This window comes from Gilbertella persicaria, assembly GCF_025201335.1.
Source record: "Gilbertella persicaria strain CBS 190.32 chromosome Unknown B0P05scaffold_10, whole genome shotgun sequence".
Taxonomy (NCBI): domain Eukaryota; kingdom Fungi; phylum Mucoromycota; class Mucoromycetes; order Mucorales; family Choanephoraceae; genus Gilbertella; species Gilbertella persicaria.
In genome coordinates this window covers 369,869-395,630 of record NW_026251971.1, presented here as the reverse complement: position 1 = coordinate 395,630, position 25,762 = coordinate 369,869, and the positions used below count along the sequence as shown (strand labels likewise).

Genomic DNA, 25,762 nt, shown 5'->3' with positions numbered 1-25,762 from the left:
TTCACGTTCTTCTTTAAGGGCCTCTAATTGTTGTCTAAGGGCTTCTTGATCTACTGATTGTTGAATTATCTTTTTAGCATCATTGCGTTCTCTTAATTCTGTGCCAATGTAATAGCCACAGGGAATAATTATAAGGGCAATAGCAGGATACAAATTGTTCTTGAGAAGGGTAAACATAGTAGTAAAGAAAAAGAGAAAATTGAACAAACAAACAAATCAGAAAGCCCTGTTAAATGACGTCAATCATTTAAGCCAATCGTCCTTGGGCGGAATGCGTTCCTTTTAAATACTGGGAGAAACGCCTTATCTACAAATGGACATGATCCATAGACTCGAAAAAAAAAGGGTCGGCTTCAACAAACACATTTTGATCTTTGCTTTTATAGATTTTACTACAAATGCTTCTCATACAACTTGGAGCAGAAAAAGAAAAGAAAAAAAATGAGAGAGAAAAGAAAAATAAACAAATAAACGTTCACGTCACATTGAGCAAAAAAAGAAAAAAAATCTTTTTCTTATTTTCATAGTCAGCTACCCCCTCCCATTGAACAGACGCTTGCATTCCCCCTTTTCTTTCTTTCACTAAAATTTTCATTAAAGATGGCTTCCAAGATTGTCGGTTCCGCCCAAACTTACCTTCATAAGCTTATTGGTAAGTACACGACTTTATTGCTGTCAATAACATAAAACGTATAGCTCTCCAAAAGCCTGTTGTCTACAACGCTAAGGTTGCTGTCGAAGTCGCTAAACAAGTCTATGTTAAGGAAGGCATGGCTTTCCCTACTGGCGCACAATTCACTGAAGCCACCAACACCCTTCAAAATGCTCTCAAAATCAAAAACCTCAAGAACTTGACTTTCTCTGATGTTGCCAAGGGCTCTGTTGTTCTTGCTGAAATCTATACCTTCTTCCTTATTGGTGAAATCGTTGGCCGTAGAAACTTGATTGGTTATAACGTCAAGTCTGAATCTCATGCTGCTCATTGAGAACAGTAATCATTATCATCATCACACAGGATGTTATAAAGTTTTGGAATCCTAATAAAAGCCAACAAAAAATCGAAATGATGTGTATCCTGGCATAAAAATGTCAAATCGAATTCAAAAAAGGAAATTATTTATTTTCTCATTTTTTTGATAGGAGCAGGTCGTGAAGACTTCTTGGCTGCTCTGGCAGCTACTTTTTGAAGTCGACCACTGTCTTCATCATCTTCTTCCATGGCCTGCAATCTTCTTCGCTTATGACGACTCATACCAGCATATTTGTCCTTCTTTTCTTTCTTGACAGGTTTTTCTTCAGTCACACCATATTTAGCAAGATGTTCAGCTTTACTTGTCTTTTGAGCCTTTTTCTTCTCTGAGCCTGTTTGGAACCATGTTCGAGCAGGTCGGGCATAAATTTCGTCTGAATGAAGCAGCATGTTTTCACTCTTTTTCAATTGCATTTCAGCATTTCTAAGTGCTTTTTCTTCTTTTTCTTCAGCCAACACTTCCTTGATTTGATCAGATAAACTCTCTACTTTTTGCTTGTATTTTTGAATCAAGTCATGATTGACCACACGGTTCTTGACTTGAGAACCTTGGGCTGATTTGATAGCCATTTTGAGCATCTTACGATCTGCTTCACCTACTAATGTGACAGAACGACCATTACGACCTGCTCTGGCTGTACGCCCCACACGATGCAAGTATTGAGCAAACTGGGTAGGCATGTTGTAATTAATGACGGTCTCAATCCCTTTGATATCCAGACCACGAGCAGCTAAATCTGTAGCCAACAAAAAGTCGACTTCATTATCTCTGAATCGCTCCAATGCTTCCAGACGTTGTTCTTGCGTCAAATTACCATGCAATTCAGCAGCAGAAAGACCCATGAGACCAAACAAGATCTTCATCTGATGAGCAGCAGCTTTGGAACGGAAGAACACAATCACTTTGTTCTTGAAGGTCTTGCGACACAAGGCCAACAAGACAGCAGAACGATCAGATTCACGGGTTTGACGGATACGAACAAACTCTTGAACCAAACGGGAAGCAGCTTGATTATTCTTGTCGATAAACAAACGGACTGGATTATTGAGTGACATACGAACCAATTGATCCACATTGTCTGTCATGGTAGCAGAGAACAACATGGTCTGTCTTGAACGAGGACAGGACTTGATGATCTCGTCTAATTCGTCTGCAAAACCGTCTTCCAGCATACGATCAGCTTCGTCCATCACGAGAATTTCGCAAGCATCTAGATGGAAACCAGTTGAGTTGCGTACATGGTCAATCAAACGACCTGGTGTGGCTACCACTACATCAGGCTTCAATTTGAGTTCTTGTTCTTGTGTCTTAACACTGAGACCACCCACACAGAGACAGAAGGTAATATCTGTAAAATTAGCAAGTTTGACAGCCACACTGTGTACTTGAGCGGCCAATTCACGGGTAGGACAGAGAATCAAGACACGGGTGGTAGGTGTCTGTCTGGGTCGATAGAGAAGACGTTCCAGAATAGGCACGATGAAAGCAGCTGTCTTACCAGAACCTGTGACAGCACCACCACAGATATCTTTACCCATCAATGCAACAGGAATCGTACGTGATTGAATATCTGTAGGCTTAATGAAACCAACATTAGATAAACCCTTAAGAATAGGACGAGACAAGTTCATAGAAGCAAATGATTGATGTTCTTCTGTTACTGTCTCGGATTCATCTGCAAAATATGCTTGTTTACGCTACCATAGGTGAATAAACAATAGCCGCAAATATATATATATATGTATTACCTTTTTCTCTTCTTCATCTTCTTCTGCTTCTTGATCACTATCTACATTGACATCTTCTACTTCTTCATCTTCATCTTCGGAAGTATCACTGTCACTATCTTCTTCTTCTTCTTCGGGTTCAATTCTTTCGGCACCAGCACCAAAACCATCTAATGCCAAATCATCATCATCATCGTCGTCTGTTTCTTCAGCTACAACTTCTTCTTCGTCTTCTTCTTTTTCTTCTTCTTGTTGTTGTTTTTTAGCCTTCTTAGCATCCTTTGCTTCTTGTCTCTTTTTAGCAATAATTTCATCAATATCAGTACGCTCCACTTGTTGTTTTGATTTCAACATGTCTCGAGCAGCACTAAAGTCCCAATCTTTATGGGTGTGTCTTCCTCCACCATCCATGGAAAATGTGAATTCAGTATCAAATTCTTCTTCTTGTTTCTCGGTCTTTGCTTTCTCTTTTTGCTTTTGCTTCTTTAATTTTTTGGCTGCTTTTTTATCCACAGGCTTTTCTTGTTCTGCCTCGGATAGTTGCGTCACTTCTTCTTCTTCGATAACGACTTGGTCGTCATCGTCAATAGTCATTACAAAATCATCGCTCATCTTGATCTAAAAGTTTGAAAAGGGTGCCTTTTTTTTTCTGATTTTTTTTTTCATATAGAAAAGCAGTCGTAGGCAAGTCACACCTTTATCTGATCTACGTTTTGACAGACAGCATGAATTTTGACAAAAAGCAAGTTGTATGTCTATATATATATATAATAGAATGTATATCATTTATTTAGATGACATAAACCTTCATCTACTCTAGGTGCATAACATGACTCTCAATGCGGCTAAACAGATGTCTGAGTTGAGACGCCTTGTTATCATACACTGTCTTAGAGGTTTCAAAAATAATTCTTTTCTTTTCTTTTCTTTTCATGTTAAAACCAGTTTTTCAAAACATATTCGTAAGTGGACAGACAAACGCAAATACCAATCATGTTTGAAATAGGCAAATCTAGCTAGACAAAAGCGTGTCTATTCATCTTTTAAGAACCATCAACGCCAAAAAAGAGTCGGACTCACATCTGGTTATCGCCCTTCTTCTGTTCAAGACGCTGTCTATAACATTCTTTACAACACACCCGAAGAAGACAAGCAGAGGCCAACACGTCATGTGCTCAACTGCTTGGTACATAATGAACCAGGTGTGTTGAGTCGACTCTCAGGTGTTTTGGCCAGCAGAAACTTTAATATAGAATCCTTAGTGGTCGCCAAGACAGAAGTGGAAGACTTGGGTCGAATGACTATTGTACTAAAAGGAACAGACATGCAAATGGAACAAGCTAGAAGACAGTTGGAAGATTTGGTATGTGAGAAATAAATGCCTGAATGTTGATCATACGATAGGTTCAAGTATGGGCGGTGTTGGATTATTCGCATACAAAACTGGTTGAGCGTGAATTATTGATGATCAAAATATCTATTCTAGGCCCAGAGCATCTTCATGAGCAATTGCCTACTGCAAAACTAAATGAGCAGAAAGTTGAGGTTTTAGACACACATTTGAAAGCAAACAATGAGGTAAAGATATAAAACAGTCCATGTATATATATATATATTTATTTATTTATATTCACTTGTGTTCTATCTAGGAATCTCCCAACATAACACTTCGAAATACATTCCATCATTTACGTGCCCTTGCTGAATTGACACGCTTGTTTCATGGTAAAATTCTGGACGTATCTTCTGATTCAGTGATTGTTCAGTTATGTGCCAAACCAGAACGTATTACGTCTTTTATGCGACTCTGCAAGCCTTTTGGGATTATTGAGGCAGCAAGAACAGGTAAATAGAATGCTTATTTACTCATGAACTCGAACCCCTTTTTTCTAGGTGTTATGGCAATGCCTCGGTCTCCTTTACATGACCATTTTGGACCACAAACTAAGCATGCAATGTCAGAAGAAGAACAAGAAACAAATGATACCGTTGACCCTACACATCTTCCACCTGGATAAAATTGACCTGATCATTTTTTAAATATGGCAAATACGGTTTTATTGTATCGCATTATCAAATAAATAAGTGAATAAACAAGTTATTAGATTTGAGCAATTTGAACGCTAGGAACTTGTTGGTTAAAGACAACATAGTTGTTCTTCAAGAAGGTATCACCCAAAATAGCAAAGCTGAGACCACCCTTGGCAAAGGAGGCGAAACAGTAGCTACCATCATCTTCAAAGACCAAGTCAGAAGCAGGGATCTTGAAAGTGGCACCGTTAATAGTGAAGACAAGAGGAGAGAAGCTAGAGGTGTCACAGTCAATGAGATAGGTACCATCGCTGTTTTCAGTAGCACCATAGGCAGAAGCAACAGCATCAGCAACAGAGTCGGTCAAGAGCAAAAGAGTAGTACCAGTGTCGAGAATACCAGAGAAAGATCTAGCGACGGTTCTACCGCCAGCAGAGAGACCGCCAATAGTAATGCCCCAGTAACCTCGAGACTTGCTGACAGGGACAGTCTTCAAAGCACCGCTGAATTTAGAAGAATCGTAGCCACCAAAGACATATTCACCACCGCCGCCATTGGAGGCCTTACCGAGGTAAACACCAAAGACAGGGGAAGAGATCAAACCTTGGCTGATCAAGTTGTCAACAGGAGTCTTGATACCACTGACAGTAGTGATAGAGTCGAAACCGAGACCCAAGAGACCATCGCTGGGACCTGAGGAGAAAGAGCTAGATTCTCTTCTGGCCAACTCGATTGTTTGATCTTGGATCTTGAGACCACCCAAGTTGACAGTGTCAGTACCGAGAATACCATTAGCAGTAGAACCATCACCGTAAGAGATAGACCAAGAACGACCATCAGCTTGGTAGGTGCTGGATTTGCTGGGGTTGTAACGGTTTTGGTTGGTACAAGAAGAACACAAGGTAGAGGCTATACATTAAACAATAAGTTTCGGTGCCTAGATTGTATTTCAAAAAAAACAAAGACTTACCAACCCAGAGATCACTGGAACCAGTATCGAAATCCAACTTGAACTTTTGTTCAGGAGTACCAATACCAACAACACCATAGTATTCAACATCATTTCCGTAGTCAGTGACAGGAACAGTACCAGTACCATCTGTAGTGACATTGGAAGGAACACCGTGAAGAGGGTTAATAACATGCTTGAGGTACTTGGCCTTTGCTTTGGCGAGAGCAGCCTTAGCATTGGGCTTGTAGTTTTCGTTTTTGCTCAAAGGAATGGTAAGCTTCTTGCCAGAAGGAGCAGCTTCGGCTGCCATGGCCATCACAACGAGAGCGACACAAGAGGAGACAAGAGAAAACTTCATTTTTGAAAAAGGAAAGAACTATTGTTTGAATGAAGTAACAAATCCTTTGAAACGCTGTCTCTTTTTATATGAAAAATGTCAAGCAATTCAATTGCTTTTTTCATCCAATACTACCATTTATAGTCTATTGAGTATAAAAAAAGCAAGTCGAGCCTGTAAACCAGGAAATAAAGTTACATGATGGAACAAGCTGAGTACACAAGATAAAAGAAAATGGCTATCGAGATTTGCTTGTACGATCAAGTCGTAATTGACCATGGGATGCGGCTACCGACTTATTAGCATATTGGTGCATATATTCATGATCAAATAACAAAGTAACAACAATTCCAAGACACAAGTCTATGAGTAGCAGAAATGCTTTGAATCCTATTGATTTTAGTGAGCCCTGATCGCTAGCATTCATGTGTCTCAAATCATATTGAGACATGCTGAGTTGCGTATGTCTGTCAGACATTTGACCTTTAGATAATCAAGCATATTTATCTTAGTCATATGTAAAACAATTGCATTTATTTATTAGATAGTTTCAGATTGATTTAGAAATATGACAATGCGTCTAAGCAACAATGAGTCAATGGCATGTATCCTCTATAAAGCGTATACTTATGTCATTATCGATGCTGTTCAGTTTAAGGCAGCATAAGCTCATCAGCAGTAACCAGTATAGACTATCCCTAGAAGGTTTTTTTTTTTTTTTTTTTTTTTTTTTTTTTTTTTTACCAAATACAGGCTCAAACGTTATGCAAGAGAGGTTACTCAATAAATTGGACTGTACCACTGTCTGGGATTTGTAAAACAAACTTCCAGAATATTGTGTTGCAAGTATATGTATTGTTGAATAACAAGACTCTGTGAATCTGAGAGATTTCCAATTACACTTGTTCCTTCTAAAGCTATAGTAAATTCAAACGTGTCATGGAATTGCAAAAAAATTTGCTAAGCTGTTTCATTTATAATATCACAAATGCAATGACTGCTTGATAAGCATGCATTTGATATGCAGATATCCAAGTAAAGTCTTTTGAATAACTGCTTATCTCTTAACTTTATGTTGCCGTTCTGAATTACACTAAAAAGATAAAAATAAAACTAAAGAAAATCAGAGTTCTCAACTAGGATACTAATCAAAAAATCATTTACAGATTTAATTAATGGTTTGGTACTGCAAGTATTGTAGAGGTAGTTTGAATAAGTCATTTCTTCAATCATCTATCTTGAATCCATAGCTTTTCTTAATTTATTCGCTGACATACTTGAAAAAGATCGTCTCAATGAATGAGTTGCTAATGATAAAGCACTTTGTCTTTTTGTGCATAACAAATATTTACTTAAACAGAATTATTTTCTATGTAAAGCACAAATCAAAAGGTATGGTTGAACAAGACATTAATTTATAGAATTTAGAAAAAAAAGACCCGATTTATCTAAAGAGCGAGCGATTTTTAGACGTGTGTATGGTCACACATGTATATAATTTGGCCGAGCTGCACGTTCTTGTCAACTGGATATGCTTGATTAGCAACTTTATTTTATCTAGAAAAACAATTGCTGTGATCACAGCCGATTATATTTATGCATTGTACAAGTGTGTTGAGAGCGACCAATAATGGCTTTTTGATGCAATATCAATTGGATACGGATGACCTGGCTACAGTAAAAAGTAAACATCCTGGAAAATAAATCGCCCGGCAATAGTATTGGCCATATGCAGTACATGCTTCAAGGATGTTTAAGAAATATGTACCTTTTACCACTTTCAGAATGCTCTGATGAAATTCAGGGCTAAACAGTAATAATAGAAAATTATAGAAATGGTATTAAACAATATGAATGCTTTCTTGTATGTTCGTGTGTGTGTATGTGTGTGTTTGTGCAATAAACAGATGAAAAAAAAAGACTTACTCAAAAATGGGTTATGTCAAACTGTAAATCAGGCTTAACAATTCCCTAGCATTCCTAAAGAATTGGACTTTCTCATTTCAACCTTCGCATCATGGCCATTCTGTATGTCCTATGTTCATTTACTCCACATTTACATTATAAGATGTCTGTATTTCTGCTTTCCTACGTTCTTCCATATCCCAAAAACTATATAAAATCATTCAAACATCTACTAACGACATAGTTTGCATGACAAGTTGAAAAAGACGATGCAGTCCAAACAGCCAGAGTGATCATATCGTCGAGCGGGTTCTCAAAGTTTTCAAAGATGTCCTCTACAGGATGCTTCACAACAAAGTCAACAACCGCTTTCACCTACATCGTCTTATGCCCCATACAGTTCCTAGTAACTTTTGTATCCACTGTCCTTCAAATCTCATTACTTCCATTGATACCCTTGATCACTTTTATTTCCTCTGCCCTACCAAGTATGCTGTTTGGTCTCATGTCTTCTCCAAGTGCATTAATCCCAACATCCGTGCACCTTCGGTCAATCTCCTACGTCAAGTCCTCCTCCTTCGGGTTGTTATCCCTCGTGTTTCTCTCCTCCATTTTCCTTCCTTAAGTATCTTCCAAATCTTTGCATGCACTGCTCTAGCCCTCTGGCAAGCTCACTGGCAATCTGTTTTTTCTGAAAACCCATTCCTCTCCAAAACTATAACCAAGCCAGTTTTCCGCTTAGCAAATAAGCTGCATGATGAATCCCGCCTTGATTATGAACCGTAAATTCTCTCCTCCGCTTTCCTTTCCAGTTCTTCTCTCACTACTCATGATGTTCTCTCCATTTCAAGTATCTATCAAGCTCTCTTAAACTCTTATTCTTTTCTCAATTTCTTCTACCACAGGCTCATTTCCCTTTCCTTAGTCTAGTTCTTATAATACCTCAGTCTTTTCTTCCACTCTTTTGACGTCTAAAGGACTTTAAATAAAATTGGAGCAAGTCTCCCTTACAAAAAAAAAAGATTTAATGTGTGTATAGACCAGGCTTTATGTTATCTTCGTTTATCGAGGAAAAGAGGAAGATTTGTGTGAAATGTTGTCATTTCTGTTGAAGCATCTATTTGCATAGAGTCTTTGCTATATAAATAAGGTATGTACCATCAAGTAGCTTATTTGACTAGAACACCTTGACAAAAAAAATACTTGATTTGTTTAAACCAGAAAACAGAATAGTTGCTCATAAAGTGCCAAAGTGTTGAGAAATTCTATGATACATTAAATCTGGTCAAATGACTATATCAAGAGAGAGTTTATAAAAAGGGAATACCATCCACTCCAAAAAGGAGCATGCATGGGTAGATTTTGAAAATACAATGGCTACAAGTGTTGAAGTATGCCAACTCTTCTCAATTTTTTTTTTTTACAATATCCTTCTTTTTTTTATCTTTGTATGCATATGACGAATTACTGGTTTTTTGTATGATAAATAACAATAAAAAACCTATTTGTTGCTATAAACTGATCAATTGAACATAATTTTGATAAATCATTTCTTTTCTTTTTCTCAATAAAGCGATTACAATTACTTTTTCTATTTCAGAAATGAGCATCATTCGCGCGAAAGTGGCTGCTTTTTAGAGAGAACATTAGAGTAGATAGAGTGCTTTCTTTACGGGAAAGGCAAAGGAAATGGGTATCTAATACCTAAGTGAATTTCTCTTGATTCTTTTCCAAAGCAACTTTAATCATTTTGCTTCTAAGGACTTGAAGGCCACTCGATGAAAAGAACAAGATGAACAAAAAAAAATCACGTCTGCAGCAAGTGACATGAGTTCATCAGAAGCAACACAGGTAGTTTTGTTCGTACAAATGTAATTATTGCCAAAAAATCAACATAAAGAAGTTAAAATAAAACTAACATAAAATTAACATAAACTCAAGAGAAAAATGCAAATGACTTAGATGATTCAAAACAAAATAAATAGAAAGTAGATGAATATGTAAATTCGAATACAGATTCTATTTGTAGTAAGAATCCAAGTATATTAGAAGAAGATCACTATTCTGGATATAAAAGATAGTATCAGTAATAAAAATACTGAGAAAATGCTAACAATTGCTGCTAATTCCTTAGGTTTGATAGATAATGATTTTAGAAATATTTTATCAAATTCCAAGTTACATAACCACTTTGTATCGAAAATCATAAAATATGATAGAACACCAAAGATAAAAATACAAATATATCTATAAATTATACCAATGAAAACTCATGCCTTAAAATCAATCAGTATGTCAAATGCTCCAGTGCCTATAGATGAAGGTGTCGAATCGGAAATAAACGAGATAATTAAATTTCAGTTAGTATTGACTCATTAAATATAGAAAACACAAAAGAAAGAGATGTTGTAGTCGTTATGATGAAAACCGTCACTGATTCTGATGAGAATATTTCCTCTCAATTGTGAAAACATAAAAGCTATTAGCAAAAAAAAAAAAAAAAAAAAAAAAAAAAAAAAAAAAAGAATTAACGAAATACTCATACTTATAGAGCACCATAGCCCTTGTATTTTATTAGGCGAGGAGAAAGAAAAGATTGATTGGTCTCAAGAATAGAAGAATGTAAAAGTTGAAATCATTTTCAAAAACTACATTGAATGACATATAGAACAATGAATTAATAGTTTTTTTTTTTTTGATAATTGAGATGCTCTTAATTTTTTTTTGTAGTTGGATTTTATTTACAGTATTATTGATTAGTCACACATCGCAGAGAGGTGGGACGTCAAAAAACAGGAGTAAAGAAAGACGAAGTAAAGATCATACAATGATCAGGACTATTTTAGCAAGGAGTGATTTTTTGTAGCTAAGGCTACCTGGTAAATTGTATCTGAAATGATACAAGAATGTTCAAAAGCAACCTGGTTAAGAATCAGGTTCCAATAGGATTTCCAGATATTCCATTGAGCTATCGCAACGATGGATACAAGTTTGGAGCGGTTTGTAATGGCAGGAGGAAAGGCTTGAAGAGTGAGGACCTTGTGGAGGGAGGACGGAGTAAAGTATACCAGAGGGTAGTAGCAGTTCAGTATTTCCAACCAAACACTCCATTGGTAGAGCAGTGGGCTATGAAATGATCATACGATTCCGGTTGTGATTTGCACAGCCGACAGACAGGAGTAGAGACAGTACCAATCTTGAAAAGTTCGGACGCAGTGGGCAGTTTCTTGTGAAGCACACGATACCACAGTGTTCTAGCCTGAGGGAGCATTGGAGTCCTCCAAAACAGAGAGAGCGAAGTACGAGAAGCCTTTATTCGGGATTTAGCTTTGTCTTCATAAGGATGCAGGCAGAAATCCCTAGAAGTGAAAGAGCGCCACAATCTTGTGTCAGTTAATTGCTTGGTCAAAGCATCATAGACAGATACAGTAGATGGTGTCACATCTTGTGTAATATATTGCCACAGGAAAGATTGAAGTTTTACTGTTCGTCTGCGAAGAACGTCTATAAAGAGCTGATGGCACAATCCTGGTAATGTCCCATATTCATGGCGAACCTTCAGGCGTAACCGGTTACTCTGTTCGTCAAAGAGGAAGAAGAGAGATGCTGGTACTTTTGAATGTCGATGAAGCCAGTGGTTCTGAGGTACCTCTTGAAACATGTTAATCAGCGGAAAGTAAAGCAAGTTGGCAGAGGCACATTATCAAGTTTGAAGTTGATACCAAAGTGATCAAAGGCAGCATAAATACCATTGACAACTGAAGTGGGATGACAAAGGTCATGACGGCGAAGAGTTCTAGAGAAAAAGGGTAGCAATGTATTGTCAGCATCCGGAGACATGATGCCAAAGTGTTCTGTCATAAGCACTCGGAGCTGAGGTGTTAGATTAGACGAACTAAACAGAGTAAAGACCCATCTCATCTGCAGCACCAAGTATTGTGTGATAGGGTTGAGAGCTCCTACACCACCTTGATTCTTGGGAGACATAACTGGTCAAAAGAAACATAAGGAAACTTCTTTTGCCACACGTAAGCATAGATAATCGAACGAAGTTCATTCAGAAATCGCTTAGTAGGCGCAAACAACCGCAAGCAGTACCAAATTTTGGATAAAATCAAAGTGTTGGCAACGGTAGCTCTTCCTTGAAGCGAGAGGTAACGCTGAGAGTAACCATAACCCGTGTACGCACTTGTTCCAATAACATATCCTGAACACGATTCCGTTGAGAATTTGTGTATGGCATATAAAAGCCAAGGTATCGAAAAGCAGAAGGGGAATGATGGTGGTAGTATGTTTCGATATCGTGACTCAAAGCAAAGATTCCCAAGATTCTGACTTGACTCCACTCAGTGAGAAAGCTTCCGTCTTGTGCTTGTTAAATCTTGCATTTGATACAGCACTATACTTAGTCAAGTGATGTTGGAGACGCATAAAATCAGTGGCATCCTTGACAAACACACAGATATCATCAGCATATGCGATGCACTTGATCTGTTGAGACGTAGTGCTCATTGTCGAGACATAACCTTGATATGTAGGGTCTTGCTGGATTGAAAGGATCAGCGGTTCCAAAGCGATGTTGAACAATAAAGGGGACAAAGGATCGCCCTGCCTTAACCCACGTTGCTGATGTACTGGACCGTAAAGGATCCGTTGACATTGATTGCTATTGAGTTATCAAAGAACAAATTATAGATACTCTGTATAAATAAGGTAGGGAAGCCTAGGGACACAAGAGCTTGTTGAAGATATGTTGGTAATACTCGATCATAGGCTTTCTCCTGGTCGAGAAGCAAACCTACACCTTGATGATGTTCATATCTTGCTTGTTGTAGAACCAAGTGGACGTACATCCCATTTTCGCCAATAAAACGTCCTTGGATGAAGCCCTTTTGAAGCGGGTTGATAATTCGATTCATTATAGGAGCTAGACGTTGGGTAATGAGCCTTGTGAAATTTTACCATCACAGTTGATCAATGAAATTGGTCTCCAATTTTTTAATTCTGACAAATCACCTTTCTTGGGTAGCAAGCGCACTCTGATTTCCTTCCATGACTGAGGGAAAATTCCTTTTGTCATGGCATCATTGTATACCTGGAGTATCAGGGGCTTCAAACAAGGAAAACCAAACAAGAGTTGAAGGTATATATACCCTAGTCCATCACTACCTGGGCTACTTTGTTTTGGGCTACGCTTTGTCATTCTGACAATATCCTCCCAATCAAATTCCATTTGGAGCAGATTTGCTTCATCCTGATTAACTTTACTTGGAAAGTGAATATTACCTAAATACTCTTGTATTTGATTCATAGGTACTGCATCAATCGCATATAGGTCTTTATAAAACCGTTGTACAATATTCTGCATTGTCGATTTGGTGGTATGTACAATTGTTGGTGTTTCAGAATTGCTATCTTGAAGCCAGACATATATTGTTGGACTGTTCGACTCTGATGTATTTTTTTCAAGTACCCAGCATTGCACTCACCATTCTCTTGCCAGCGAAGACCAGCCTTTAGAATAGCTATTTCAGCCAGCTCTTGTTGTAGTATCTGTAGCTCATTGTCAATAGGTGGAATTACCAAGCGCTGAACGTCTGGAGGAGGCTTTGTGCGTAGTAAACGATTGCGTTTCTTTTCTAAAGCACGAATTCTCTTAGTACGCCAATCAACGTAATCCACTGAATATCCTCTAATGATTGACTTGGCTTTGTGTTTTACTTCATCCCATTTTTCTTGGGGCGATATATTCTCATCAAATCCTTGAACCAAATGTTGTATATTCCTCTCTAATGTATTTTGTAGCTTAGGGTGGGAAGCATACACTGGATTGGCACGCCATAGTCCATGACCAAACTGGGATTGGCCCAAGAGTAAGGATGTGTGTAATATGGAATGGTCTGACCATTTCGCTCCTAATCTGGTAATAGATGATTCTGATGCGCATTGGTACAAAATTTTACCCAAGTATATATAGTCTATGACAGTCATCACTAATTCACTTGAGACGGTGCGTTGAAAGGTGGGAACTTCGTGAAGGCCATTGATGGCCAAAGCATTTTGAAAATTTGCTTGCAAGAGGGCTAACCATTGCGTTGATGTTGAAGACAAATTATAGTGGCGGCTGAGGACTGAGTAATTAAAATCTCCTGAAATAATCAGTCTGTCAAAAGAGATAACTGATCGAAATCATGGAGCATTTGGGTTAGATTGCTAAAGAATGTTCGACGTTTTGCAGCAAGGCCTGTCGGTGCATAGACGTTAAGAACAAAGAAAGGTTCATAGAAATGATGTGGATGGTCAACCATGCATAGTTGAAATCGATCGGAAGTAAAGGATGAGGAAGTGTCGATGATAGAGATGTTGTAATCGGTAGAGAAGGAGAGTATGCCCACATGACTGGTCCAATGGGACTGTGTAGGTTGAAAGAGGATGTTGAGGTTATCTATAGTTGAAGGAGTGGAAGCATGAGTTTCTTGAAAGCATAATATAGAGAAATTCTGCATTCGAAGGTATCGTATATATTCTTTTTGTATTTTTTTGGAGTTTGTTTTCACTAAACTATTGGCGTTTAGTGAGGCATAGTGGCACAGGATATTTTTCTTATTCATTGATGCGGATCTATAAAGGGTGACTCTCTACCCTCTGATTATCAGAGGCAGAAGAGGGTGTGTAGATTTCTTCGTGTCCAATTGTTGGTTCAAATTTGATCCATTACGTCTTTCTCCTTTCTTCATAACGAGGTGATCTTTTAATTGTTGGCTGACGCTGTACATCTTGGTATCCTTATAGAGGTCTTCAATCTCCATCCTGTCATATCCTCGTCTCCACTTTCTATTTCAGATTCATCTTCTTCCATGCTCTCTTTATCTAAAGGATCGTAATCACTATCGCTAGTATCGTTATCATTATCTTTGTCGACATTGATCTCTGTCTGGCCAAAGTTGCTACTTTTGACTTCAATACTGCTTTGCCCTTCAGGCTTGGATGCTTCTTTTCTTGGTTGGGTGGCCTTTCCAAGAACTGATCTTTCTCTCTTTGAACGCTTGCTGGGTGTCATAGACTGTTTCCTAGGACATTCAAACGAGCGGTGTCCTAATTGATGGCACGCATAACATATAATTCTAGCTTTCGACTTCTCACATTCAAATTTTGTGTGTCCAGTTTGGTGGCAATACCTGCACCAAGTGGGCATGTTGTTCCAGGTTGCGTGGAATATTTGGCTTTCGCTTTCGCACCAACGAATGTTATGCTCCAAAGGATGATACTTGAGGTTGTCTGTTGATTCTGAGGGACCAGAAGGAATACCAATGACGGCATATCCTGCGCCCATAAACCATCCGGTGGTGGTTTCTGAGTAACTGCGGCAATCGCACGAGATCGAGTGCTTTCTATGGTATACGACCGTAGCTTACTTTTCGATGAGTGTAATGAATTCACCAAAAAAAAAAAAAAAAAAAAAAAACTAACAGTTATGCCGAAATTACAAATATGCCATTTGTGTACTCAAAAAAATTTTTTTGAAAAATAATAAAAACCACTATTGTAAATTAAATCAAGAGTATTTTCTGCAATGACAAAAAATAAAAAAGAAGTAAATTTTCCAATTTTTCTGCTTAAAATTTTAAAAGAAGCTTGTTCTTCAATTTTTCTGTTCTAAAATAAAAACGAATCTACCGGATGATAATCTTACTGTTTTAGTTTAAAGAAGAGATTACTGGTTGGTAGACTCGGTTTTTATCTCAAAACAGAGAAATCCAAAAACAAGCTTTTTTTTTAATTCAAGCGGAAGAACTAGAATTCTCTACTTTTTATATTTTTGTCATTGCAGAAAATACTCTTGATTTAATTTACAATAGTGGTTTTTATTATTTTCAAAAAAATTTTTTTGAGTACACAAATGGCATATTTGTAATTTCGGCATAACTGTTAGTTTTTTTTTTTTTTTTTTTTTTTTTTTTTTGCAAGTCCTTCATACTGATCACGTATGTCTGAGGCTTACGAGCTTTTACATAGGTTTTTTTATCGCTCTAGCTACCTCTTTTGTAGATCTATCGCTACAGCGTAAGGGACGGAAGAAAAATGTAATCGCTTACTCTGTGGTGTATGATTGCTATGGCCGCTATTATGGTTGTTCTGGTTGCTATGGTCGTAGCAATCATTCTGCTGTAAGAGTGAACTTGTTCAAGAAACTGATGATCAAAAGCATTTAAGAAAGAGTTCAGATTACTGGTGTTGTCATTTGGGAGGTGAAGACGTTACAGATGGCTGACAGTTGCTTTCCAAATAAGGTTTCTAACTGCTACTTCTTGACTAGAATTTGCTAAAATCTATTTAAGGGAAGGGTGTAGTTGACTCTCGAGCCCGATTTCATAGAAAAAGGAAGAACTAACAGCTTTGAGAGCAGTGTCGCCCGTTGGCTGAGTAAGCTTAGATGCTGAGCCATACCTTTCTTATTCTATTTTTCTGGTCCAAGCATAAATTTTAGTGTTCAAAGCCTCTTCCAAAGATTGCAATAACTCTACGAAAAAGTTAGCTAGAGCAATAAAAAAAGTATGAAAATACTCGTAGATCTCAGGCCTTCATGATCCGTGTGATACGCTTACAAAAAAAAGATAAAGAAAAAAAACATTTTCAAAAATAATAAAAATATCAACAGGTATACCGAAATTACAAGTATGCCAATTGTGTACTCAAAAAATATTTTTTGAAAATAATAAAAACTGCCATTTTAAAATAAAACTATTCTTGTAAAATAAATCAAAAGAATTTTTTGGAATGATAAAAGAAGTAGGTTTTTCAATTTTTTTTGCTTAAAATTTAAAAAAAGCTTGTTTTTCATTTTTTCTGTTCTAAGATATAAAACGAATCTACCAGATAATAACATTACTGTTTTATTTTAAAGAAGAGACTACTGGTTGGTAGGTTCGTTTTTATTCTAAAACAGAAAAATTGAAAAACGAGCTCTTTTTTTAAATTTAAAACGAAAATCTAGAAATTTTCTACTTTTTATATTTTTTTATTACAAAAAACATTCTATTTTTACTTTAGAGTAGTGGTTTCTATTTTTTCATAAATATTTCTTTTGAGTACACAAATGGCATACCTGCCATGTCGGCATAAATGGTAGTGGGAGTTAATAATTTTTTGGTGAGTCCATTACACTCATCGAAGAGTAAGCTATGGCCATGTATCATAGGGATTGCGGGATCTCGTTCAATTTCTGCAGTCAGGCTATATATAAACCAGCCATTACTATGTTGACTGGCCTTTGTCTCGCTGACAGATGAAGGCAACAAAGTCCTGGTGCTGAAAACCTTAGAGGTTTTAGGAAATATCTTGAACATACTCTGGCGATACCAGCACAGATGTGTTTTTGACAAGGATTTGTGGTACCCATCAGCGCCATTTGGTCTTTTTTTTTCTTTTTTTTTCTTACTGAACATCAGTTCTTAAATATGTGATTTAGGCGGTCAGTTAAGAGCATCGCAATTATCCGGGGGGGGGAAAGCTATTAATTTGTTTATTCTATATGTCATTCAATTTATTTTTTGAAAATGATTTCAATCTCTACACCTTTTTATTCTTGAAATCAACTACTATTTCCTTCTCGCCTAATAAAACACAAGGCCTTTGATGCTCTATGAGTATGTGTATTTCGTTGATTCCTTTTTTTTGCATTTCAAAATTGATTGCATAACTTCTTGTAATTCTATTATAATTATTTTTTTGCGAACAAAATTCTGATTGATTTCTAGCATTTCAACAGTAATCGTTTTGATAGTACTACTTTCAATGGCTATTTTTTAATATCATTCTTTAATAAATCATATGATATATTCCTTCTTGATGGCATCGTAAATAGACTAGGATGTTGTATTTCTTATAATTCGAAATTCAATTATTAAGTTTTTAACTTTGTCACAACCAAAATAGATTACTCAACATAAAAAGATGCATCTCATATAAAACAATCGTTTAGCAGGAATATGCTTAACGACTTAATAACCAAATCTTTAATGAGTATTGAGCAACTAGTCTTTTTTGATCTGAAGTTAATCTCTAGCACATTGAACACTGCAAAAATAAGCTTGATACTTCCTTCTATGTTCTTCGCAAAACTTAAGAGTACTTTCTTGTCTTCTCAAAAACTTCTTTCTTATGGAAATAATTTAGTGTCATCATTACCATAGATGGCATCTCCCCGAACTCAGGGAGACAGTTTGAAAAAGGCCCAAGTTATAAAAATGAGTAAGTAACTGAGGACGATCTTTCAGCCTCGTTTTGCATGACATTCGTTCTTCTTTTGATGGCATGAAAAATTAAGCTTTTGCTTAGAACTTTAGTGATTTGGTTCACAGAAAATAAAAATAATAAAAAAATAAAGCACTGTTGTAGGGAAATAGGTGAGTCGATTAAAAGGTGGCTTTAATCTTTTGTTAACTTAAAGAAAGTTATCTCTTCATTATCCTAGAGACTGTCAGTATTTATATGCGAGTTGCTTTAATTCCTTGCAGGATTTAATAGCTTCTCCGAGTAGAATTAGTATGGTTAAGCTTATGTTTTTGTTTGGTAGTAAATACTCTTGTTGTTTGTTCTCAATAAGGTTTATCGAAATTATATTGATGATCTGTGGGTAATAGCCGTGTAAGTTCATTGGATTCAGGAGAGTATCATTTCTGTTGTTATGGAATTAACGTATGTAGTTCACTACTAGAACTATATGAGGACACAGATATTTAGCTTTGTTGCAATAGTAAAAGTTGTAGATCTTTGAATACTAAGTATGTTGGTATAGATAATACAAAAATTCTACTAGTTGAATCTTGAGAAAATACACAAAAATGTTTACAAGGCTTTTTGCTCGTATCATACCATTTTTATAGTACAACCAATAAGCAAACGCATCCACCAAGAACTAGAGTGCCTTGTGCAAATTCTGAGTATTTAAACTTATCAATATCTCTATTTTCGTCTTGCAGTGTCAAGAATAAGGTCAAACATTGTCAAACTGACAATTTGCATAGGTGGCGCCTTTTAGTCGAAAGGCATATCTTGACCATTTCTTACAAGTTGCTTTTTTTTTCAAATCAACCCCAAAGGTACCATGGGTATTAATAAATACTATCTGTAGGCTCCTTTTTTTCTTTTGCATTAGTGTAATTTTATTTAAAATTATAAATCGTGTTCTTTTTGTGCGACTATGCAATCCTGTCTATTCTTCCAGTCTTTTGTGATATTGCACAAGATATCAAGCTCATTTACGACCTTGGGAAAATCATCATAAGTTGCAGGCAGAGCTACCGTACCTAATTCCAAATTCATAGTGAACCCTTCAAACTGATTGGTAGAAACATAGAGGATAATTGAAGAACCTATAAGTATATCATTAGTCAGAGCAAATAAAATGTGTAAAGAGACATACCAATGGTGCAAAAAAAGAAAAAAATACTTTTTACGTGTTTCCCATTCATAAAAGCCTTGGAAAGAATGGCTGCTCGTATTGGGTCCAATTTTACCAAATCCCATTCTTTACTGTCCACTTTTGACACTAATGACATGATTTCACCGACCGTATTCACACATTTCTTTCTTTTGATCCTTTTGGCTTGGGTGCAATGCTCGGCTCTACAGCTTGTAACGGTATCGATAAATTTATCCGTACTAAAAAACATATCAGTCTATTGCTATATTTTCAGCTATACTTATACTTACTAATGGGGATCAAAATACTTGTTGACTTTTGATAGACCCTGAGTAAAGGGGTTGATTAAAGAGCCATCCAGCTCCCACTCCTTAGTTTTTTTTTGGCCTGTGAACAACTATACTATCACAATATTGGTCATAGACATCATTGCTCTTTCAGCAGCTGTATCTTCAGTATCTAAGTATATCAACTTTTTTTCAGCTCCCTTTCGCCACCGTCATGTTCGTAATCCTCAAACAATTATCTAACTTGAACTAGCAAATCAGTAAGAAAATGCTTCTTGTTGTATTTTTCAAACAAGTCCTCTTTCACAGCTTCTACAATCGTAGATGCCTCTATCATTATCTTTGGCAAAAAAAAAGCTCCGAAAACAAATTCCTATAATTTTTTTTGTTAATTTTTGTGTCGATTGATATCGATATATTCACAAGAGCGTTTCTTCATCATTTTGGATAACAATGTTTGGTAATGCTTGATTTTTTTTCAAGTAGCTTCTTTTTAAACAAGTCAAAACTGATGATATGTTGCATTGTATCTTTAGATGATTGGTTTGACTCGATGGAGAAAGATAAATATCGTGAAGATTATATAACTCAAGAGAAGCCAAGTTAAAATTACTGCAGACCTTAAATAATTAGAAGAAATTATAAATATTAGCCGCTTTCTTTTGAATTTGAAAAAGAAACATCACACTCAATATAGTGCTTTCATGTTTATTGAACATAAACATTAGCTTGTTTCAATTTCATAATATTTTGTAAGCATTTACAACTATAAGGAGCGCGACCAAGTTATATTAGCAGCACTGAGGATGCTCTTTGAAAAATAGGTGGTCTTTCATTGTTATGGTTGGCCTGATAAGTGAAGACATAATTGATATTTTTGGCAGCATTCACATCACGATTCCATACGGTACTGCAAGATTCACACTCGGAATCGTACGTACTCTTCATTGAGAATTTCTGTCGATAACATTGACTAAAGATTTTGATTTACACTTGTTATAAATTTGACTTGTAAGGTATTCGTTCACATAAACTAACTTGACTAGACTGTTAAATCAACAGCAGTAAATATATCAGTGATTCCAGGATCAACATCCCATATAAGTGCACCATCATCAATGCCTTGCTTCAAATCCTTGGGAGTCAGTTCCAATTGTTGTTTGTTAGAACCCTCTTTCTTTAAGAAGAATTGAACAGAATAACCGTCTGCTTGAATAAAATTCCTGTAGAGAAACATATCAGTCTTTGATCTGTTTATCGTACCCAAGGTGAATACATACCAAAATTTCTTTCTGTCAGTGAACAATTTGTCCAATGATCTGAAACCTATCTTGCTGAAATCAAAGAAAAAAGGTAAGCTCCAGTAAGGTCATCGCTGGTCTTTTTGGTTGTGCCATACTCTTCTTATCTACTGATTTTGCAGACAAAGTGGATTGAACTAGAGATCGAAAGACAGTCATTTATGCCGGAGATCTCTTCAACTTTTTTGTGACAAAAGAACGAGAAGCAACACTGGTAGGAACATTCTCTTGAACAAACTGTTGGTCTTCTAAGCCTTGTTGAATTTTATTGAGTCATTTGAAGTACAAATGAGGAAAGGCATACAGGTTTGGTTCCGTAGGAGGCTTGTGATCAGGAGAATCAAATCCTGCTCAATGTCTAAGCAAACTTTGTACCAGGTTCCTATTACTTTATTGTCTTCGACAGAGGATGATCAAGCAGAAGAAGAATCCAATTTCAAAGAAAATGCATGCTTAGTTAACGATTTTCTTTGAGCTAAAGATAGTGATCGCCATTATTTTTGTTGACAATGACTTCAAAAAGAAACGAAGGGTTCTTGACTCGTATTTATCAACCATGTTATTTCAAATCGACGTCTCATATAGCTTTGTCATGGAAGAGACAATTGTTTGAAAGTCTGAGTCTTGTAATCTTTCAATTGAAGTTGAATTCTTCTCTCCAATTTCTTGAAACAATCCTTGATGTCTTGTGGGGCATCTTGCTTTGACCAGAAAGAACAGAGAAGGGATTGTAATACAAAGAATGAGACATGGTGGAAGACTGTTGACCATTCTTCAATTGATGCAACAAAAAGTAGTTTGCAAACATAGCACCAGCATATACTACTTGAGAGACATGTGACACCGCTTCTTGTAACTTCTTGACAAATTTATCAGACTTGCAGATGTTGTTCAAGTTTGTCTTGAGGACTGATGTGCTTGTGTATTCTTGGAACTTTTGCTGCTTGCTAGGTTTGTGAGCTTTACACTTGTTAATTGAGGAACGAGCATGTCTTGATTATCCACATGTTTTACAGATGACATTGGCAGATTTGCTTGTTGTGCCTAATCTTTTGCTATACGAAGTACATTTCCTTTATCAATTTTGTTTTCACCTTCTTTAAAATATTAGATGATTTCAAAATAGATCTTGATGACGATGATGCTGCTGCTGTTAAAGCATCTCCAATTGGGTTCTCGGTAGGAGGTGCAAGAGGTGTAGTCTGGCGGGTTTGGCCTGTGATATTTTGATAATAGAGAAAATAGAAGATGCAGAACAAGGTAAATACTTTGAGACTGTTTTATACCATTTTATTATTGTCCTTTTTGAACATGAATTAGGTCTAAAATGACTGAGTCTCTATCATAGACTACTTTAAATTAATTAAATAATGTAAATATAGATTTCAGTCATAAGTTTAATCTGTTAAAAGTACATTGTCTTATTCAGTACAAGAAATTCTTTTATGTCTATTTTCGATGTGAACTGATTATGATGTATTTTGCTATTTAATTGAAGACTTATTTAATGTCAGATCATTACATGGCCAGAGGAAGAAGAGGGCCCAGGAGCAAACAAGTCTATACATTGCAGATTGAGTATATCAAGAATGAATTCTTTTGAGAGGGTAGTTGATCCACTCAAACCACCAGAAGAAGACGAAGGAAGAGAAGCCCTTGTTCTTTGCTCTTTGGTTTGCGTTGATATTGGCGCCTGAAAGTCATCATTAGAGTTATTTTCGAGAGGTGGCGCTATTGTTAGAACACACCAAGTTAATGAACCGGCATTACAGCAATCCAAACTAGACCTACCTTTCTCTCGAAATGTCCTGGTAGGAGCTTTACCTTTCTTTCGTTTAATGATACAAGACAGAAATTGAAGACAATAACGAACAAAAAAAAAAAAAAAAAGGGACAAAGATATATAAAAAAAAGCAACATCAATAAAAAAGCAACACATCAAATAAGAAAACATATTTATCACAAAGTAAAGTGCTTTTTTATTGTTGTCTAAGGTCTTGAGGAGATTTGAATTACATTCAAGGGAATAAGCTCTTTGTTTCTTTCTTCATAAATGTTTTTTTCGCACCCTTTCTCACCAGCAAACCCGATTTCTTTTTACTGGAACAAGGCATTTTTCTTATTAGAAAAGGACGCTTTTTTATGATATGTTCTGATTGCAGATCTATAAGCATAGTACAGATGCAGTAATCGCCATTGATTGGATGATGATTATCAAATTATTTGAATTTCCCATATGACCCACCAGCTTATGTTTTGAGAAACTGGGCCATTTTGAAAACCTTCGCAGCAGAACTTTTATATGAAAAAAAGTATTCTGTTACGTAAAAATTGCTTAGAAAGATTATTAGAATCATTTTTGTGGTTTAGTTTCTGGAAAAAAGTAGTTTGGAGAAGTATGAAGCTTTTTGAGAATCACAAAAATTTTGGGCATTTTAAGTCTGAAGGCACTATAATAAATTCGCCAAGTATTTGTAAAGGATTTACCTGTGTTGCTTCTGATGAACTCATGCCACTTGCTGCAGACGTGATTTTTTTTTGTTCATCTTGTTCTTTTCATCGAGTGGCCTTCAAGTCCTTAGAAGCAAAATGATTAAAGTTGCTTTGGAAAAGAATCAAGAGAAATTCACTTAGGTATTAGATACCATTTCCTTTGCCTTTCCCGTAAAGAAAGCACTCTATCTACTCTAATGTTCTCTCTAAAAAGCAGCCACTTTCGCGCGAATGATGCTCATTTCTGAAATAGAAAAAGTAATTGTAATCGCTTTATTGAGAAAAAGAAAAGAAATGATTTATCAAAATTATGTTCAATTGATCAGTTTATAGCAACAAATAGGTTTTTTATTGTTATTTATCATACAAAAAACCAGTAATTCGTCATATGCATACAAAGATAAAAAAAAGAAGGATATTGCAAAAAAAAATTGAGAAGAGTTGGCATACTTCAACACTTGTAGCCATTGTATTTTCAAAATCTACACATGCATGCTCCTTTTTGGAGTGGACGGTATTCCCTTTTTATAAACTCTCTCTTGATGCTTTGCCTTTCTTCGTCAGAAATATGAGCATGCAAAATAAACTTTATCAAAAGGATTTCACTTTACTCACACAGTGAAGATAAATTCAGTAGATGTTACATTACTTTTGCTGAAGCTAATAAGCAAAATAACGATTACGCATCGAATAAAACTGGCTTTGAAAGAGGGCTAACAAAACAGATATACAAAACCTGTCTCATCAAGGTCATTACTTTTTACTAATTTTTAAACTATGACAAACAAACTGTAAGCTTTTTTTTTGTTTTATATATAGACTTTATTTTTTTTAAAAAAAAAAAAAAAAAAAAAAAAAAAAAAAAAAAGAAAAAGAAAAAGAAAAAGAAAAAAACCTATAAAAAAAAGAAAAGAAAAAAAGTGCACTCTTTGCTTCTCATCGCGATACACAAACACTGCTGATTTAAAACCAACGTATGTAAGTGTCTTTGATGATACAACAAGTTGAGAACACCAAAAAAACTGTTAGTAATATAGCCCTGGTACCCTAAGGAACCCGGGCGTATGAAATGGTAAAGCAAGCTCTTGGTAACAGGGACCACCACATCAAGGCAATATGGAACTCATCAAGTCTTACTTATCTAGGGAATAGGAGAAACAAGTTCTTAAACACTTACTGGGCGAGGCCAGTCGAAGCGCCAGAAAAGGATAATAAAAACAAAAGGAGGATGAATAGATACCCAAGGGTATGAGAACTAGCTACAACAACAAGAACACCAAGAGCAACACCAGAAACACCGTTGTAGATAGTACTTAGAAAGAAGCACACCAAAACACCAGAGCAAACAAACTTAGAAAAAAAAAAGAAGGAAAAAACAAGAGGTGTGTATACCCCCTTCTATTTTATGCGCATATTACAATTTTCAGATTCAGACGAGTGACGAAACATGTACGATATTATCTCCGAATGAAATTCCTGGCAGGTTTAACTTGCTTTTGACTTGCTTTTGACTTGGAGTCTTTGCTTAGAATTGCATCTTTATGCAGTTATTTGGTTTTAGTACAATAACAAAAGCTGTAGGTTTATGTCTTCTGAGTCTACTGATTTAGATAACACAACCACTTTGCTGCTAAAATATTGAGCAAACAAACAAAAGCGTTTATGAGGTTTTTCGCACATATCTCATCTTTTTCATAGTACAATCGGCAAACAAATACATTCACCAAAAACTAGAGCCTTTAGCGCACATTCTGAGTGTCTAGTAGCATTGGTATCTTTGTTTTTCGTCTCGTAGCGTCAAAAACAAGATCAAGAGTTTTCAAAATGACGATTTTCATGAATAGTACCCTTTGGTCAGAAGGCATATTTTGGCCATACAGTTCCTAATAACTTTTGTATCCACTGTCCTTCAAATCTCATTACTTCCATTGATACCCTTGATCACTTTTATTTCCTCTGCCCTACCAAGTATGCTGTTTGGTCTCATGTCTTCTCCAAGTACATCAATCCCAACATCCGTGCACCTTCGGTCAATCTCCTACGTCAAGTCCTCCTCCTTCGGGTTGTTATCCCTCGTGTTTCTCTCCTCTATTTTCCTTCCTTAAGTATCTTCCAAATCTTTGCATGCATTGCTCTAGCCCTCTGGCAAGCTCACTGGCAATCTGTTTTTTCTGAAAACCCATTCCTCTCCAAAACTATAACCAAGCCAGTTTTCCGCTTAGCAAATAAGCTGCATGATGAATCCCGCCTTGATTATGAACCGTAAATTCTCT

The 25,762-nt window shown here is 36.3% G+C and overlaps 7 protein-coding genes across 7 annotated transcripts; 2 read left to right on the top strand and 5 right to left on the bottom strand.

The window, feature by feature from the left end:
• The first annotated feature begins 473 nt into the window (after positions 1-473).
• B0P05DRAFT_533157 (mitochondrial ATP synthase g subunit-domain-containing protein) lies at positions 474-1,079 on the top strand. Its single transcript, XM_051577179.1, has 2 exons — positions 474-652; positions 697-1,079. The coding sequence occupies exons 1-2, from the start codon at positions 601-603 to the stop codon at positions 984-986; spliced, it is 342 nt and encodes a 113-aa protein (XP_051437098.1). The 5' UTR covers positions 474-600; the 3' UTR covers positions 987-1,079.
• Positions 1,080-1,117: 38 nt separating this feature from the next.
• Positions 1,118-3,352, bottom strand: B0P05DRAFT_465918 (P-loop containing nucleoside triphosphate hydrolase protein; the record flags this gene model as incomplete). Its single annotated transcript, XM_051574294.1, has 2 exons — positions 1,118-2,728; positions 2,780-3,352. The coding sequence occupies 2 exons, from the start codon at positions 3,350-3,352 to the stop codon at positions 1,118-1,120; spliced, it is 2,184 nt and encodes a 727-aa protein (XP_051437097.1).
• Positions 3,353-3,452: 100 nt separating this feature from the next.
• B0P05DRAFT_533150 (small subunit of acetolactate synthase-domain-containing protein) lies at positions 3,453-4,982 on the top strand. Its single transcript, XM_051577178.1, has 5 exons — positions 3,453-3,720; positions 3,765-4,121; positions 4,163-4,336; positions 4,408-4,603; positions 4,652-4,982. The coding sequence occupies exons 1-5, from the start codon at positions 3,691-3,693 to the stop codon at positions 4,774-4,776; spliced, it is 882 nt and encodes a 293-aa protein (XP_051437096.1). The 5' UTR covers positions 3,453-3,690; the 3' UTR covers positions 4,777-4,982.
• Positions 4,397-6,252, bottom strand: B0P05DRAFT_17641 (extracellular aspartic proteinase). Its single transcript, XM_051573149.1, has 2 exons — positions 5,760-6,252; positions 4,397-5,698 (listed from the first exon to the last, which is right to left on the bottom strand). Exons 1-2 carry the CDS (start codon positions 6,097-6,099, stop codon positions 4,860-4,862), a joined length of 1,179 nt encoding a protein of 392 aa, XP_051437095.1. The 5' UTR covers positions 6,100-6,252; the 3' UTR covers positions 4,397-4,859.
• Positions 6,253-19,158: 12,906 nt separating this feature from the next.
• B0P05DRAFT_608209 (uncharacterized protein) lies at positions 19,159-19,982 on the bottom strand (the record flags this gene model as incomplete). The annotated part of the gene is made up of 4 exons (XM_051583371.1): positions 19,812-19,982; positions 19,699-19,778; positions 19,409-19,647; positions 19,159-19,358 (listed from the first exon to the last, which is right to left on the bottom strand). Exons 1-4 carry the CDS (start codon positions 19,836-19,838, stop codon positions 19,159-19,161), a joined length of 546 nt encoding a protein of 181 aa, XP_051437094.1. The 5' UTR covers positions 19,839-19,982.
• A 1,744-nt stretch (positions 19,983-21,726) lies between these two features.
• On the bottom strand, positions 21,727-21,987 carry B0P05DRAFT_448720 (uncharacterized protein; the record flags this gene model as incomplete). The annotated part of the gene is made up of 1 exon (XM_051573855.1): positions 21,727-21,987. A coding segment is annotated over one exon (261 nt), but the record flags the coding sequence as incomplete, so codon positions are not given.
• Positions 21,988-24,430: 2,443 nt separating this feature from the next.
• B0P05DRAFT_533128 (uncharacterized protein) lies at positions 24,431-25,088 on the bottom strand. The gene is made up of 3 exons (XM_051577177.1): positions 25,019-25,088; positions 24,891-24,972; positions 24,431-24,833 (listed from the first exon to the last, which is right to left on the bottom strand). Exons 1-3 carry the CDS (start codon positions 25,024-25,026, stop codon positions 24,663-24,665), a joined length of 261 nt encoding a protein of 86 aa, XP_051437092.1. The 5' UTR covers positions 25,027-25,088; the 3' UTR covers positions 24,431-24,662.
• Positions 25,089-25,762: the final 674 nt, after the last annotated feature.

Coding starts and splice junctions, on each gene's coding strand:
- B0P05DRAFT_533157 (XM_051577179.1), top strand. CDS start 601: ATGGCTTCCAAGATTGTCGGTTCCGCCCAAACTTACCTTCATAAGCTT. Junction 653..696: donor TTACCTTCATAAGCTTATTG/GTAAGTACACGA, acceptor TAAAACGTATAG/CTCTCCAAAAGCCTGTTGTC.
- B0P05DRAFT_533150 (XM_051577178.1), top strand. CDS start 3,691: ATGTTAAAACCAGTTTTTCAAAACATATTC. Junction 4,122..4,162: donor GAAGACAGTTGGAAGATTTG/GTATGTGAGAAA, acceptor ATCATACGATAG/GTTCAAGTATGGGCGGTGTT. Junction 4,604..4,651: donor TATTGAGGCAGCAAGAACAG/GTAAATAGAATG, acceptor CCTTTTTTCTAG/GTGTTATGGCAATGCCTCGG.
- B0P05DRAFT_17641 (XM_051573149.1), bottom strand. CDS start 6,099: ATGAAGTTTTCTCTTGTCTCCTCTTGTGTCGCTCTCGTTGTGATGGCC. Junction 5,699..5,759: donor TTCCAGTGATCTCTGGGTTG/GTAAGTCTTTGT, acceptor TTTAATGTATAG/CCTCTACCTTGTGTTCTTCT.
- B0P05DRAFT_533128 (XM_051577177.1), bottom strand. Junction 24,834..24,890: donor ATTGTAATATGCGCATAAAA/TAGAAGGGGGTA, acceptor TCTAAGTTTGTT/TGCTCTGGTGTTTTGGTGTG.